This window comes from Ptiloglossa arizonensis, chromosome 11 (assembly GCF_051014685.1).
Source record: "Ptiloglossa arizonensis isolate GNS036 chromosome 11, iyPtiAriz1_principal, whole genome shotgun sequence".
Lineage (NCBI taxonomy): Eukaryota > Metazoa > Arthropoda > Insecta > Hymenoptera > Colletidae > Ptiloglossa > Ptiloglossa arizonensis.
In genome coordinates this window covers 6,525,034-6,541,306 of record NC_135058.1, presented here as the reverse complement: position 1 = coordinate 6,541,306, position 16,273 = coordinate 6,525,034, and the positions used below count along the sequence as shown (strand labels likewise).

At 43.9% G+C, this 16,273-nt stretch overlaps 1 protein-coding gene across 2 annotated transcripts in view; it reads right to left on the bottom strand.

Annotated features, from left to right (window-relative positions):
• LOC143152738 (zwei Ig domain protein zig-8) overlaps window positions 1–8,689 on the bottom strand; it is a 560,480-nt gene extending 551,791 nt beyond the window's left edge. For both annotated transcript variants that reach the window (XM_076323170.1, XM_076323172.1), the window contains exons 1-2: window positions 8,445–8,689; window positions 1,087–1,213 (exon numbers count right to left, since the gene is read on the bottom strand). In XM_076323170.1, coding sequence (XP_076179285.1) covers window positions 1,087–1,150 — 64 coding nt within the window. In that variant the 5' untranslated portion in view covers window positions 1,151–1,213; window positions 8,445–8,689. The remainder of the gene's footprint in view (window positions 1–1,086; window positions 1,214–8,444) is intronic.
• Between the last annotated feature and the right edge of the window lie 7,584 nt (window positions 8,690–16,273).

The window sequence follows — 16,273 nt, the reverse complement described above, 5'->3', positions numbered from 1 at the left end:
AAAGGAAACTTTCGACACTACGAGAAGCCAACGGACACGCCGTGCAAGTCCCTTTTGACGTTATTTTAATTATGCCTGAAACCGAAATGCCCTTAACCTTTTAGCTATTCCGTAACGAGGGTGGCGCGTTAAGCGGACCCGGAAACGAATTAATGAAATAAACATCGCGATCAAAGAAATCCATTACACAATCTCCCGCATTATACAACTTTTATCGGACTTTGATAAAACAACCGTTACCGTTTGCCTCCGCTCCGAGAGACGAGCTCGTTTTGCCTAATTGTGATTTTAAATATCGCGGTGAAACGTATCGCTTGCATGTCCGCTTTCAATTAAAATCCGCAAACAACCTTCCCGGACAAGTGGCGAAGGAAATGGAAATATAATAACCGAACAAACAAGCAATGCTGTAAAGCAAACGAAATGAAAAATCGCCAAACAACTTTACGTTTTATCGTGGAAGCAATTTACTACCGAAACTATATTACACCGTTTTTTAAACGTAACGCGAATGCAAAAATTCATTACTGCTTCGACGATCGATGCACGCGCGACGGTAAGCGAGATAATTTTCAATAATTGATTCTTCAATTGTCACGATTAAAAATAATTTGTCGTCATAATTCGCCATTCAGCGATGAACTTTTCGCGCAAAGAATAGAATGCTTTAAAAACGAGTAAATCAGTATCTAATAAGCACGTGGGAATTATTCAACGGTTAGTTCGTTTAACGATGTAAACGTGAGGATCCTCGATGATTAAGTTTCGTTAATCGAATTCTTCGTAATGTAGAATCTTGGTCGAAAGTGAGTTTAAAAATAGCAAAGTATGTACGAAATGTCGAGTGTTTTAAATTTAATCAACTCGTGGAGAATCCGTGCGTCGAATTCAAGGCGATCAAGATTTGAAACTTTTTCTTCCACGAGTCTCGTGAAATCGTTTCAAGGGAAACTTGAAACATTCTTGCTCGTTAAAAATTTAACTACGCGAAGAAACGCGTGTATTGCGTACGAATCTCTCGATTGAACGCAGAGTCGAGCGAGTATTTATAAATTCGATAAGTAAGTGTTTCGTGATACGACTCACCGTTGTTAATCGCGGCGAAAGCGACGGCGCTGAGCAGCCATGCAGCTACGCTGATGGCGGACATCTTCGTTTCCCTCGTTGCAAGTTTCACCTCACATAATACGTGCCTCTCGATCGTTGGTACTAGCTGGAAAGAGAAGAAGACACATTGCACTAACCATCTACGTGCCTTTCTAAGATATCCTAGGTTTACGTTGTACAATTTTAACACAGATCTGCGTTTTACTTATAGTTATTTCATTGATCTTATAATTACCGAACGGAGAATCGATTCGAAAAGCGAGACGAGAGTTTAGAAGGTTACTCGTAAAATTGAGCAAGTTTTAAATAGATGTAAATCGTCGTATCGCACGAATAAATCTTAAACGTAAATAGTTTAACGATCGATAATCGCTCGATGCAAACGTTTCCTTTAAGTATGCAACGTACAAACGTGTACCCTAATTAATCTCGTCTCCGAGTCGTAACTATTTTTGTACTTCGATGTTCTTTCCAGCAACCTGCGCTTGTGAGAGTAATTTGTTTCACGTTATCCTGTATTCGAACAACGTTTTCATCCGTTTAAAATTTACATTCGAACATCCATATTTAAATACGTACAAGCTCGCGCCGAAATAGAAGACGTTAGTTTCTAAACGCTACGTTCGTTTCTCGCAATTGAATAAAATTTCTTCGCGCGATCGCAACAATTGCACAATCGTACTACGAGAAATAGTCCGGATAGAGTAGAGAAACGTTTGACCGCTAAACGCGTGAAAGGTCGCCGAAAACGTGAACGATGGTTCGTAGGAAAATATCTATTATTCATTCGCGATTGTCCCGAATGAAGCGGGCAAGAAGATAATCGCCTTAATTCGCAACTTGGCTCGAGGGAAAAAATCCTAGCCGAAAGAAAGGTTCGCGGGAACACGAGTCCTCGTAAATTTGATCCGGGAATTTTCACGGGACGGGCGAATGATTTCCGACGCCGCGCACCACCGACGTCGCTCTCCGGTTCCCACGGATACGGAACGATCTCGAGAAGCTGCTCATTCGTCACGTCGAGATAGCGTCGCACCCCGGGATGGATCCGCAGGAGGCGTGATGTCCTGGCCGCTTCTTATACCGCTAACCGTCAGCGAAATGGTCCATCGTGGCCGGGGGTCTGACGCCATCGTGGCTCTTCGGAGTCCTTCGTCCTCCCGCCCCACCCACCGGCTACCATTCGGCTCGGGACGCGGTCCATTTATTCAAATCACACGCGACGCTCCTCCGACGCGGACGCGGACGCGGAGATCCCTTTGACGAGACTAACCGAAAAGGTGGAAGGGAAAGGACCGTGGAGACAAAGAGTTAGAAATAGCATAAGGGAGCACAACGCGGAAAGGAGAGTAAAGAGGGAAAACGTTAGGGAGGGAAAAGAAAAAAGAAGGAAAAAAATAGAAACGGAGAATTAGAAAAAGAGAAACACCGAGCGGGCGGGGAGGTCAGGGGAGAGGGAAGCTATCACTCTATCCGTCCCGACTACTTTCGCAAACCTGCGCGCACAACCGTACCCAACCCTTCAGACGCACGTTTCACGCTAGTTCTCCCGGCTCCTTTCATCGGGCTTCGCTTTTACTTTATGCACACCGGCGGCGTGCACGGAGTTCGTGTATCGCGCGCGCACCCGAATCCCGAAATTCCGCTTTGGCCATCGGTTTAGCGAGACGTCGCGAGCCGGCGCGGCGCGGCGCGGCGCGGCGTACCGTTTCGCGGAATCCCTTTGGCGATGTTTCGAGGAACCCTCGCCTCGCGGCGGTCAACAAACTCCCCTTGCGACTCGAGACGGACATTTTTTCAGCCCACGAAAGATTACTCCGCGGCGACGATTTATTTCTACGAGCGGTGGTTAATTCTAAAAAGTGGATCTGTATATTTCTTTTCTCCGAGCCGTGATAAGATAATTCGCGGAGACAAATGTTCCATAGTTTAGCGAAACTTATCTTCGCCCGACCGGATTCACTGGTAAATCCTAACCGCCGGAATCTTTAATCGAACGTTTACCAAGTGTAACGCGAACGAAGGAGAACCTAGATGATCGATGTATTACTATCGCTTATGAAATCTTTGTATCTGGATCGATACAACCGAAACATCGGTATTAAACCGAGGATACCGAGAAACAAATAATCGCTCGAAACGTTCGTGCTATACTCACAACTCGTAACCATAGACCGTTCTTGTTTCTTGGAAATTAGACGTACGTCACTGTAACGTATTCCTTGAAGTTACATTTCGAAACACACTCTCGTTTTATTTCCAGCGGTGCGTGCAATATTAAGTACACAGCGACCGAGAAGTGTGTCATCGGACTTTTAACAAGGATATGCATAATATAATACCAGCGAAACGTGGGAATGAATTCCGAAAATGCGCGTCTTGTGCGGTAAATTTTGAATCGCATCGAGCGGATGCGCGAAGAACGGTGTCGGGGTCCGGTTTTCAATATTTCGACCAAAAAGTAAACGTACCGAAAGTACACGAATAAAACATTTTTCAGCGGGGCGAAACGATACGGTGCCGCGCGCAGTTTGCGCAAACGTGACGTGCGATGTTTACTCGTTCCGCGAGTGCGCACGCGCGCTGGTACTCGCCGCAGAGCAACGTTAAATTGCACACCGTGGGAGCCCGAGCTAAACAGTTTCATATTTTACTCGCTCGCGGAGGCAACGATAGCGATCTCCCGACTTTCCGACGGATCCATTGCTCTCGCACGAGAAGCAAAAGGAGCCGGTACGAAGCGAAAAGATGAAACGGGAAGCGAACACGAGCTCTTTGCCAAAAGCGGAAATAAAGTGGAAGGACTATCTATCTCATTGTCTTAGATAAACTCCATACGCGAACCGAACGATTTCCTGCTTTCGCAATAAATCGAGAAAATTCTATTTAAACACGAGGAGATACGGAGGTGAAATTGATCGCCGTACGATAGGTACGGCGAATGGAAATATATTACGTTACCTTTTTGTCTCCTATGACTCCCCGTGTATTCCTACATTCCGAAATAATTGAATAGCCTCGTGTACCCGCGTAACAAAAATTCGATGCACCGCGTTAGGCGCAATTTCGTATCACCGAGCGATTTTGTTCCACGGTGATGAAAATAGACGAGATCCTAACTGCACGAACTAAAATACAAACTTCCACGGTACAAATTTGCGATCCGTTCTAAAAGCATATATACAAGACTTTTTCGGTAGCCGTTCCGCGCGAACTTTGATTTCACCGTGAATTAATATTTCTCCGACCGATTTTAATTACTCCGTCGAGAAATTAAAGTCCACGTACACTCGCGGACCACCGAAAGACAAATTCTACCGGATGCCCCGTTTAAACGCGCGGAGTAACAGAAACCTATAAAAATTCGACTCATCGTCAAAGGAAAGGACCTTATCCCGAGTCGGAACGATCCAACCTTAGAAACTGCTTTCAAAATATTGCGACAGGATATTACGCGAGATAAAAGTTACGTTGGTTGATGTTTTTTCAAACATGAACGCGGAGACGGTTACGTCCCTACGGTCCAATTTAAATGTAGAAAAGCCGAGAGACGTTGCCATTCCCTGTGTAATGCGAGAAATACGTATATCGAAAAAAGAAGCGAATAACGAAGAACGTTAATGCGAAAAGATATCCGCTGCTTAGCTCGGTTTCAAGGCAGAAAAGGGCCGCGGCGTACTTGGGTAAAGAGTGCAGGCTGCGTCCGTACTTTTCGCGATAATGATATCAACCATAATTTAACCAGCGTGCACGCCGGGCAACGTGAAAATAACGTTACTAAAAATAATGCGGCGGTTCCATCGCGGGATATGAAACCTTTTTCCTACATAATTTTACTTTCTCCGGCTCGCGAAACATTCTGTATCACCTAACTTCTCGTTTTGTTCGAACTTTCGCGAACTTTCTCCATTTCTATGTGAAAAAATTCATCAACGCGAATTTCCTAAAAAGCTGGTCGAAATTTTTTCAATTTCATTCGTTGATTGAAACGGCCGTTGAAAAATGAATCTCGCGGCCTATTAAATTAACTCTCGACCACTGGAACGGGCCGAAACCGTCCACAGAGTTCGTTCGGTGGTTACGCGAGTATTTAGTCGCAGCAGTTTCTCGGAAACTTTGCGCAGTACGTTCTCAGACTGTCGTTAAACTTCACGCGACGTGCAAAAACCGGCGGTGAAATTTGTTCGGCTGACAATTCGTGAAACGTTCCATCGACGAGGGAAAATCACTTCCTGCTTGACGACAATTTTTTGATCGAAACCGGGCTTGAAATACAGAGGTGGATGTATAGAAAAAAATCGTGGAATGCAAGAACGCGAATAGCTATCCGCTTTAAAAATCGATACTCTTTCGCTACGGTGGTTAACATTTTTATATTCAAAGTATGAACCGTTTCGCGGGGTATTTACTTTTCGCGGTCCGTAATTTAATATTTTTCTACCGAGGATGATAAAAAGACCACGTCCGTATAAAGGCTCCGTTGAAAAAGCACGATTGCATCTTGCAGGTGCATCGTGCTGCACTCGGGGGAAAAAGTTGGGTCACAGGAAGTTAAACCTTCTTAAACCATTCAACTGTTTCCTCTACCATTTCTTTCTACTCGCAACCAAAAAAAGAAGGAAATACGACTCGTTCCAGTTTCTGAAATCACTCTGCGTGCCCTATAGTGCGCATTCCTATTAAAGAGTCACTATTGACTTTCTCTACTGTGGAAGAAGCAAACCTTGGCAAAATGTGAATACGTGTCGTCGCAGAGAAATGCACGGTTAAAAATTTCATATACGGTTGTACCCTCTTCCGCTGTACGAAAATGCTGCACACCGTCCACGTCGATAATAGTTAATCCGACTTCACGAGAGATAAGACTGCGTTTTTCGTAACGTTCGAAATTACACACTATAATCCTTTAATTGTTCTTAGATCGTAATCCTCGATCTCTTTTCTCGCACGCGTGTGCACAATAGCACTCTTCTACTTTCTTTTTCCGTTATTATTATTATTATTATCAACGAAAAGAATTCTTTGCTACGATAATCATGAAAATATAATAAGAACAGAATGAAAAATTCTTTAAACGAAAAGCCTCAATTTTTCCATCAAGGGTCAAAGGTCGATCACCTGGCAATAGAAGGTCATGTCAGATATTGAAAACACGAGAAAAATGATACCTGATCTTTTAACATAATATTCGAAATCTACCTATCTTTCGCTGTGTGAAATTTTTGCTGTATATACAAGCTTTTGCTAAGCAGAGCTTACGAACGATAAATGTTGAATAAACTTTCTATTTAGAACTTCGGCGTGCACAATCCGTGGTGGTGTGCGTCGAGCATTCGAAGTTCGGCAAAAGAGAAATTAAAATTTCCTTTTTCCAACGACCCCGAAGTACGCGAAATGAAAATACGGTTTCGAATACGGTTGGTGCGACGTTACGCTGCTATATACCCGTTTTCAACTTTTTCACCGTAGAACATAACTTAGGACGAAGTGTTAAATTACCTCAGTGGAGCGAGCTAACAGCCAGTATAATCTAGCGTCCGCCACCGTTTCTAACCAGAGAATTGCCGCGATATTCGTAACCGGTGCGCGGTAATTTCGTGTTTTTCGCGCAAGTCGGTAAAATTAACCGGCGAATTTCGGTTTTCGGTTCGCGGCGGTCGCAACGCGAGGCCGCTTCGAACGATACACACTAATGCGCTCCGATGGTCGCGCAAATCGACAGTTCGCAAATTAATCTTCCAAACGAACGTTTCTACGCACAATGCGCTCATTCGGCAACTATACGCGCAAAGATAGCGCGGCGCGCGCCAAAACAGACGTTCCAATGTTATTTGACGAGGAATACCGCAAATTTTGCCGCGAAATCGCGCAGAAACGAATCCGGGCGGGGCGTTTCATTCCGCATTTATTGTTAATCCACACGAATCGTCGATTCATCATTTCTCGCGTTACCGGCACAGAAACATTCTCACTCGGCGTAAATCAGCCGCGTAGATTATTTAATTTCGTTCGTATCGACCGAGCTAATTTATTATCAATCGCGTGAAATGTAGTTAAGGTCGAAATTATATTCATTTACGAACGGTCGATCGTCACCCCTAAACGCAAAGAAAACGAAACGTATTTCGCGTTACTTCGATCTATCGAGGAGAAGCGTGATTCGCTGTACCAGTCGTTTATCCATTTTCACGAATATATGAAAAAAAAAAAAACAAAAGACGAGAACCGATGATCCATTTATACGAGCCGTCGCTAAGCGACAAATCGATCATTCGTAATAGTCTCTACGTAACATTAAAACGCAGATACTTATCACGCGGCAAATAGAGAGACGGTAATGTTTACCGCGAACGGGAGTAAAGTTTAGAAGCGAAACGTTTCAACGAGGAACGTCATTTGTATGATTGAACGCACTGCGCGTCATCGTGTTGGCCATTAATCGGACACAGTCACAGAAACACCGCAACACGAAGAGACGATCGAAACAGTTTCGCGATAAAAACCACAGCGTAAAAATTATTAGCTCGATGCACGTCAAGTGTCGTTTTTTATCGTACTTCAAATTCATGCAACAATTTTAAAGCTACCGATGTTCGCGGTATTCTCTACCGTACCGCATCGCGTCAATTATCGTTACGAAACTCTTTCAAAATTTTATCGTTTGCGAATCACACCTAAAACTTTACTTTGGCTCCGTTTCGAAGCGACATCGCGATCGTTGACTCTTGAAATACAATTCGCTCGGAGATTATTTCGTCGAAAACTGAACTTAAGTTTAGTCCGATCCTATTCCGAATTTAACCAACATCTAGCACGATCGATTTTTGGAAAAACAAAAAAGACAAAGTACAAGCCTTGCACGATTTGTATTATTTTGATCCGCGAGCAAGAAACGTAATTGTCTTGTCGCTGTTCCGCCATGTTGGTAGAAACAGAACGAAACGATCATCAATTGATACAACTCGTTGCTACGATATTAATCGATCGTTCGTAATAATCTGGCTAACGCGACGCTCGGATACCTAACTCGACGTTAACTCGGGGACGATTTGTGTAGCAATATCCGCGAGCAAAAGTATTCAGATCCGGTAAATAGATGCCTCGACGCTTAACCTTTCGTTGCAGTAGACGTCTGTAACTTATGTCGTCTGAGAACGGAACATTTCTTTCATTTCGAAATTGGAGCATCGGCCGCGAGAGGGAGGACGTCGAGTAGCGCGATCGAGTTTGATGTACCGTTGCAATCGAAGTGAAAAAGAAATTGGCAATGAATGTCCCCCCATCGATCGTCTGGCATCGAGCCACGTCGAAAAGAAAGACGCGATAGTTCGTCTTACCTATTGCCGTTGCTACGCCGCTTTCATCGCTACGACGTGACGGCCGTGGATGCTAGGACGACTGAAAAGCTGCAAACTTTTTTCAGCGCCCACTTTTTCTCTCGCTTATCCTTCCCTCCAACTCACGTGTCGGTTCTGCACGCAACGACACAATTTGTCACTCGCGAACGACCGTTTAACGGAAAAATCTGCTCGAGCTCTTTCGTTGAGCTGCCGCACACGCGAATTCAACGACACGAGGCACACCGGCTGCGATGCTCTTCTTCTTTCTCTCTCTCCCCCCTCTCTCTCTCTCTCTCTCTCTCTTTCTCTGTCTCCTCCCGATTTCGTAACGTTAACGTTTTTGCAACGATCGGTGTACCGAGTCGTTCGTACGCGAAACAACACTCCCGTCGGTTGTATCGTCACGTCGACATCCAGCGACGTAACTTCCTCGGTTCACCTCTCGCACCTCTGCTCGCGTTCACAATCTTCGTTGCTCACCTGCCGCGGTCGCTGTCTCTGCCGTCGCTAATTAATTTCGAACACAAGCGCGATAATGGGAGTCCTCGGGGGTGTTTTAATTAAAACTGAAAACTGGATGTCGCTCGCACGGCGCACTTGACCTTCCTCGCGGGAGATTTAATTGAAACCCCCTTGATAGCGAGCCGCGACGGTTACGCGTACGTGCGTCGATTAACTCTGCACACGTATCTCGCATATTCGACGTCCTTGCACGGGCATTCCAAATCGCGAGCCTGTCCACTTCGATAACGCGAGTTGTCGCGGAAAGTATCGAAGCGCAACTTCGATTCTCGATCGCACGATCGATGGAACGGCCAACGCAGCAGCGCACAATGCCCTCGGTGTCGAGTTACACGATGTTGTCAAACATTCGAGGCAAAAAAAAACAGCCCGGCCTTGTTTTCCCGGAAAGCGTCCTTCCGAGAACTATCTCGTACACTATTTCTCACAGAATACGTCAACAAGTGTTGATCAATGAATCACCGATGAACACCCTTTCTTCCCGGTTAGAATAACAAACCGTTTCTTCGTATTCTGTCCGTTTCAATAACGTTTCAGTAACCAAACATCTGTGTCGCTTCGATGGCACATCAATCGCACGTAGACCACAAGCTTACCCCCGATCTCGATGTTGATCGAACGGTCGACGGTAAAAATCCGCGTAACGCGACACGTAATTCGCGGAAGTAATTTAACCGATCCGTGGTATCCACGAACGGTAAACCGTACCGTTCGGAGAATCGTCTACCGATTTCTTGTCACTCGTTCGCGAACGCTACCCCCACGGTTAGTGTCATCCCAAACGGACCCGCGTAACAACGACGACGTTCTATCGCGAATAAATAATCGTTTCGATACCGAGAAAAAGTATCCCGTGGCGAGATGGTGCGCGCGTGTATACGCGTACGTGTGTGTACGTAACGGTTACGAAGTGAGATCCGACCGTGTCGCGGCGCGATAGCGAACTGACGTCCTGACGGGTTGCAGCGCCCCAACGACGGTCGTTCGGCGAACCATCCGCCACCGCTTCACCGCAGGGGACCCACCACCACCCCCTCGCCTAGCCGCCCCAGTCCTATGCCCCACTACACCTGAAGCTTCTAATCGCAGCCAGGCTGTTGTACCATGCACGCGAAACTTTCGTGGCTCTTTTTGGGTTCGCGTCTTTCATGAGGTCGACATGACGAACGTGCGGAGCTGGAGTTTCGTGGAACGCCATACGGTATGAAACTTCAGTTATTACCTGTATCGAGAAACAGTACGTTCAAGATCGAGGTGCATAACCTTTTCGGTGGAAAGATTATACGCATTGATACGTTCGCGCTTCGAGGGAAAGTGACCCCGACTCCGCCAACCAAAATTCGTCTTTCTTCTCGAAAGGCGATCCCAATTGGTGCGCATCTGGTGACTTTCCCTTTCGGCGGTAACGAATCAATGCAATCGGATTTACATCGACTTCGAAGAACCTGATCTATACTACCACAAATGTGTGGGCGAGCTTCGACTTTCGATTGGTCGTGTAAGCTGATTGGCAATGTCTCCCGCGCATTTGTGGTAGTTGGCCAAACTGTTTTGAAACCAGTGCAAATACATCGCGGATCGAAATGTCGCAGTCATATTTCCTAATCATACTCGCTAAACGGTTATACGGGTTTACACCGCGCATCGCTTGTTCGAACGATTAAAAACGCTCACCGCGCACAGAGGGTTAAATTATTTGTATTTAGATATTGTTTTCGTGCTGACAAACTCGCGTTCTCTACACGGCTCGAAAGTGGCGTCGCGAATGTGACAAATATATTCTATATCGGACAAGTGAAGGAAAAGTATCAAGTGAAACTCGTGAAACTTTTGATTTCGAGATACCGCTGTTCCATGATACACAGCGCGTAATATGCTAGCAATTTTCGAGTATACGTACTATGCCTACCACTCGGTAGAAACTCTTCAGGAATTACAGGAACGCATAGACGATCCGTGCAATACAATTAGAAATCCGTTGGGGGTGTACGAACGTGTGCGACTGTCAATGATACGTTGCATCGAGCGCGCGCGTTTACCAATGGAGGCCATTTTGAACGCAACTGTCAAATTACGCAGTAAATTAACACTGCTGCGTGTCAGAAATAAAAGGTTCGATATTTTTTGTTTAATTTTTAGCCACAAACTATGCGTAAATTGTATAATATCGTTTGTAAAAAAATCCCCGGGATATATAAATCTACTCTAGACTTTTAATACGCCCAATTTCGAAAATGTTTGAAAATCACTGTTTTAGAGGAGCTTTGGTGCTGATATCCGAATTGCGTGTGCTCACTTCGAAAGAGGCGGCAATGATCGTTAAGATGCGGCATACTGTGCTCCACATGCAAAGGTAAGAATTATTTTTAAACGAATAAATTATATTTTCAAAATTGAACTAGTATACTATTCTGTGCTGGTCGATAACCAGGGCGTATAATATGAATAGTCTGCAGGTTCGATCACTTATAGATTGACCCGAAGAAACATTTATACACATACGAATCAAATTTATACCGATCCATAAGTGGTTGTATAAACGCTACCTATATCTATTATTAGCTACCTTTTACATTGTTAGACTCTAAGTTTTCAAAATACACGATCCGATTTCTAAAACCAAAAAATTACAGAGCAGCAGCTCTGTCATTTTTTTAAGTCTTTCTGCATGGTCGAACGGTAACATTTGTTATTAATAATATATCTTTATTATAACGATTACTATTACGAACGTATATCTTTAAAAATGATTTTATATCGATCGATACATGAAACTCCTTGTTTGGGGTAACTTTCCGACCCTACTGTGGCAATTTCATACATTCCGAATTCAACGTTTCGGTATACCAGTTTTGGGTTATTCGGGTTGGCTATTATAAATTTGTTATTTAAAGCAGGACTCGTGCCGATTAAACCCAGAAAAAGCTGATTTAAAGTAGAGAAGACGATTTATATAATCGCTTAATCAATGCACTTTAAATCACTTTTTTGACAGAATAAGGCTCACCTGCAGATTTTCGAGCACTTACGTGCATGCAGTGGGGTCAGGTTACTCGAGAACAAACCTTGGCTGCAAATTATAGCTGCCGTCTAACCGGAGATCAACAGAGCTCGATCATTTTTTTTTTTTTTTTTTACTTCGTAAGAGACGCGTCACAGAGTTTTCGATATCTCGCGAAAGTTTATCATCGCGTTAAATATTAATAAGCGAATATTTCTTTCACAATCTCGCGTTCCAAGTACGATTATTAATTGCACGAATTACTACCGGTGTCGTACATAGTATAACCTTTACTTGCGGAAAATAAGGTTGAACACCTGTGTCATGGTCTAATTTCCAATTAAGGCGTTATTAATACCGGAGCCCGAGGAAAACGGCCATTATATCTCATGGATTATATTACAATTTACGTTTGAATCTATTCGCATGTAGAAACTCCACCCGGAAGCGGCCAAATTTCTGATATCTCTATTCCGCGTGCGTTTCCGCGTTGAATTAAACGATGCCCCGGAATATTCAAGCAAGCGTGCATTCCAAATAGTAGAAAAGAATGGGTAAACATATAATAGCGCGGTAGCGATGAATATCGTAATAATTTCGCTTCTTCATCCACGAGCACGTTTCTGAAAGAACACATTGCGCTGACCTCGGTGAATTTGTGTTGTTACACCTACTCAAAATCGCATCGAAAATATACGTGCGAAAATAGGATACGTAATTAGTGTTGGGAACTAAACAAAAATTATATTTACAAATGGAAAACAAATTTTCGATACGAACACAAAATAAGTAAATGAAAATACGTTTCAATTTTCCTACGATATTGGTACTAGTATTGTAATTCCATTAATAGGGAATGCAAATTATCAATTTGTAATTGTGACAATAAGATGGTGGTATGGTGTTACGGTGCCACGAGTCGGTAACCCGTACGAACCAGCTAACCCTTAGAAGGTGTTCGTTTCCGATTTCGATAAAACTTTTCAGAGGGGGAGAAAAAGTTGTCGGAGCATGTTTACTTAACAAGCGCGAAATTCATGGACACGAACGGTTTACCCTCTTACCCTTGGGAGGGCCGAAAGGTAGGAGGAACAGAGGGTAGGTCGTTTCACACAGCACCGCCTCACTTAATTACTAGTTACTAGTAACAGGAGTTAGGAACGTTTAGCTCACAGTTCACGCCATCCAACAAAAGCTTATATCGTTACGCCGAACTATTCCTATTGCTAGCTCAGATTCAGCAATGAGGCTTCAACGTACCGAGATTCCTATTACTTCGAAATCATATCACCTGACGAAACCACCTTGGAGTTAGTAGTTTCCGAACTGTAGCTAGCTTAGTTTGCAACATAATTATCCCTGGCACTAACTTTCACGTATGAATTAACAAAATTTATCGACGTTGGTGTATTATTATGCGGAACGCACAGTCCGCGAATAATAATAAGAAAACACCGGATACTCGTTCGAAACAGCAACGATCCATTTAACAAGGGCGAAGAAGAAACTACTCCACTTGGACGAACGTTTCGAAAAAATGTCGCTTTCAGCGGAGAGCGAGAGAGAGAACATTGGAGGAATTTTTCAAACGTCTTTGATCGCGATCGTCACGAATATTAAATTTTACTAGCTCGAAACGCCTTTACCCTCGACACTGTGCGTGTCAAGATGATAGGAAAAAGAGATTGTTACGCGAGCTGGAATAAAAAGGGAATCTTTCTTCTCTGAAGATGTGACCTCGATTTGCCAAACGCTGCAACGTTCGATTCGCTTCGTGCTTTATTACGTAGCAACGAGTGCGGACCTGTACACGTTACACGTGAAATATCGATCACTTTCGTGGCTCTCCCTGTTATTAGTAAATCCAACGAACAGAGCGAATCGCGTTATCAATATCGCGTAAGTAGAAAACTATCTTACGAGAGCAGCCAACGATCAAACGGAGTTAACCAATATCTGTACACGCAGATGTTATTTTTATAATTTCGAAACTACTTTTTGGTATTTACTTAAAATCTCGCTGTACGTTTCGAGAGGTAAATGCAACGTTTAAACGTTGTTCGAGTGTAAAAGAAACGTAACGATGACTGTGGACAACATTCTTCGATATTACGTCCGACTGGTACGTCAATCTTATGAATATTTGAACCTAGAAAGCTATGGAATAATAGGTCGACGTGTGTAGAGCTCGACAGATTAGAAAAGAACTCTGGGGAAGTGGTCTGAATACGATGGGGCTGAGTGGTAGAGATGAAATAGGACGATGAGACGTAGAATTGCGTGGCTATCGAGTTTCGTTCGAAATATTTTTTAAAGGAGTAAAAGATTATGGAAAAATAATAAGAACCGGGCGTCGTATTACTGAGTATCTCGAAAATTATTTTAGTCATCGAGCTGATACTTCACACAAGAGGGCATAAATTGAAAGGAAATTACACGCTAACTCTCAAAAATATTTGAAATTTATATATATATTTTTATTAAAAATATTCACCCACGTAGAAAAAAGTAAAATGATTTGTATCGTCAACTTATGATACATATACACATCGATCGATCGGATACTTTTGAGCGCTCGTGTGGATACGATATTGTGGGATTCAAATTGGAATAGCATGTAAATGCCACCGTCAAGGAATGAAAAGGAAACTAAGCCCTTAGGGACACCTTGTAGGAGAAGAGGCTGGGCCGTCGTTTTCCCAACGCGGGAATCTTTTCTAACTTACAAAGTTATACACGACACCGCGTACAACATTTCGTCCGATGGAAATCACGATCCTACGTCGATAGTTCAATCCTCGAAAGATTACGAATAAACAAAAACTCATTTTTTCGATATTCGCAATTGTAACGCTTACCTTGACGTTACGATACACGAGCCTACGCAATAAATTAACATACCCACGTGTATCGGTATCCCTGAAGAAAAATACATTCTCCAAAGTTGAACGATCTACACCTCGAAAACGAACAGTCGTCGAGATTCGTTGGACCTTCGTCGTTAGTTTTGCAGCGTAGAATCGAAAAATATTGCGCGGGAGCTCAGCCCGAACGTCGAACGTAAACCTCTTAAATCTGTCACCGGCTCGATCGAAAACCTATCGACGATGATATCGCGAAAGATGGAACGAAACACGGGGAGTTGGGTTCGGTCACCGCGGAAACGAAGCGTCCAGGTATCAACGCGGGGGCTAAGTAAAAATGAGATATTCCGTAAGCAACAGCAGCAATTTAGCCAGAGAACATCCCTTGTCGCCTTTGGCGAGGCTTCCGGGCACCGTCCTCTGCCACTGGACACAGCGTTCTCGGTCGGCTGTATCCACACGCGTATAGTTACACTGGGCTTTGCGCCGCCTACGCGTGCATGTAGATCGCGGGGAACGACGATGCTACCTACACTAAAGCGGTCAGACCAGGCTGGCATCCGTTAGCCGTGGACCATACACGCGCAGATTGGATCGGACATTGCACGCCGTCAGCTCAGTTTCTGAACAAGGAAACTGCGCCCGCCGCCACCGTGCTGTCCAATAGGATACGGACTAACACGAGCCGCCCGTACATTCGGGCTATCGAGTTGTAATGTACAGTACGAAAGGCAATCTAGATTTCTCACTGACAAGATCGCGTTGGAATTTCTGTCAATTCCGACGCCTAGGACCGACCGACCGAGTCACGGGCCGATTAAAGGGCCGATTAAAGGGCCGATATCGACGCAACGCGAAACTTTCGGTTTCGTTTCGAAGGGGAAACTCCGGTTCGAAATTGTCGGTAAAAATTGTTTGCAATTAGCGCGGTTCTCACCCGACAGTAACATCAAGAAGAAGTCATTTCGTTTTCAAGTGAAATATATATACGTAGAACGAATCGAAGCAATTTTACCCAACGATTCTTGCCTCGACTGTTTACAAGATTCGGAATTGTAAGATTATCAATTTTTGAAGTATCTGTTAATTTCTTATCGGTGAAACTTGTATTAGAAATATTTTCTGGACAGAGTGGACGAAACTAACGTCGCGATTGATTGTTACAGGAAGTGAATACTTGGAGAATATTTATGTATTTTAATCGGTGTTACTGATATTTGCTGGAAAGTTTTCGTCCCTGCGTGAATGCTTTACGAGCTTTGAAGCGAGCATCGTTTATAAAGCAACAATTTGTAACTTCGTAAACGGTCTGTGCAATATACAATTCGTTTAAGTGACTGTTGAAAGTAAAAGCCGTTACAAGTACCTCGCTTTGTAGATTCTCTGCTACAACGCCTAAACTAGATCGCAACAATTATGAATCGTTCTTATTACGGTAA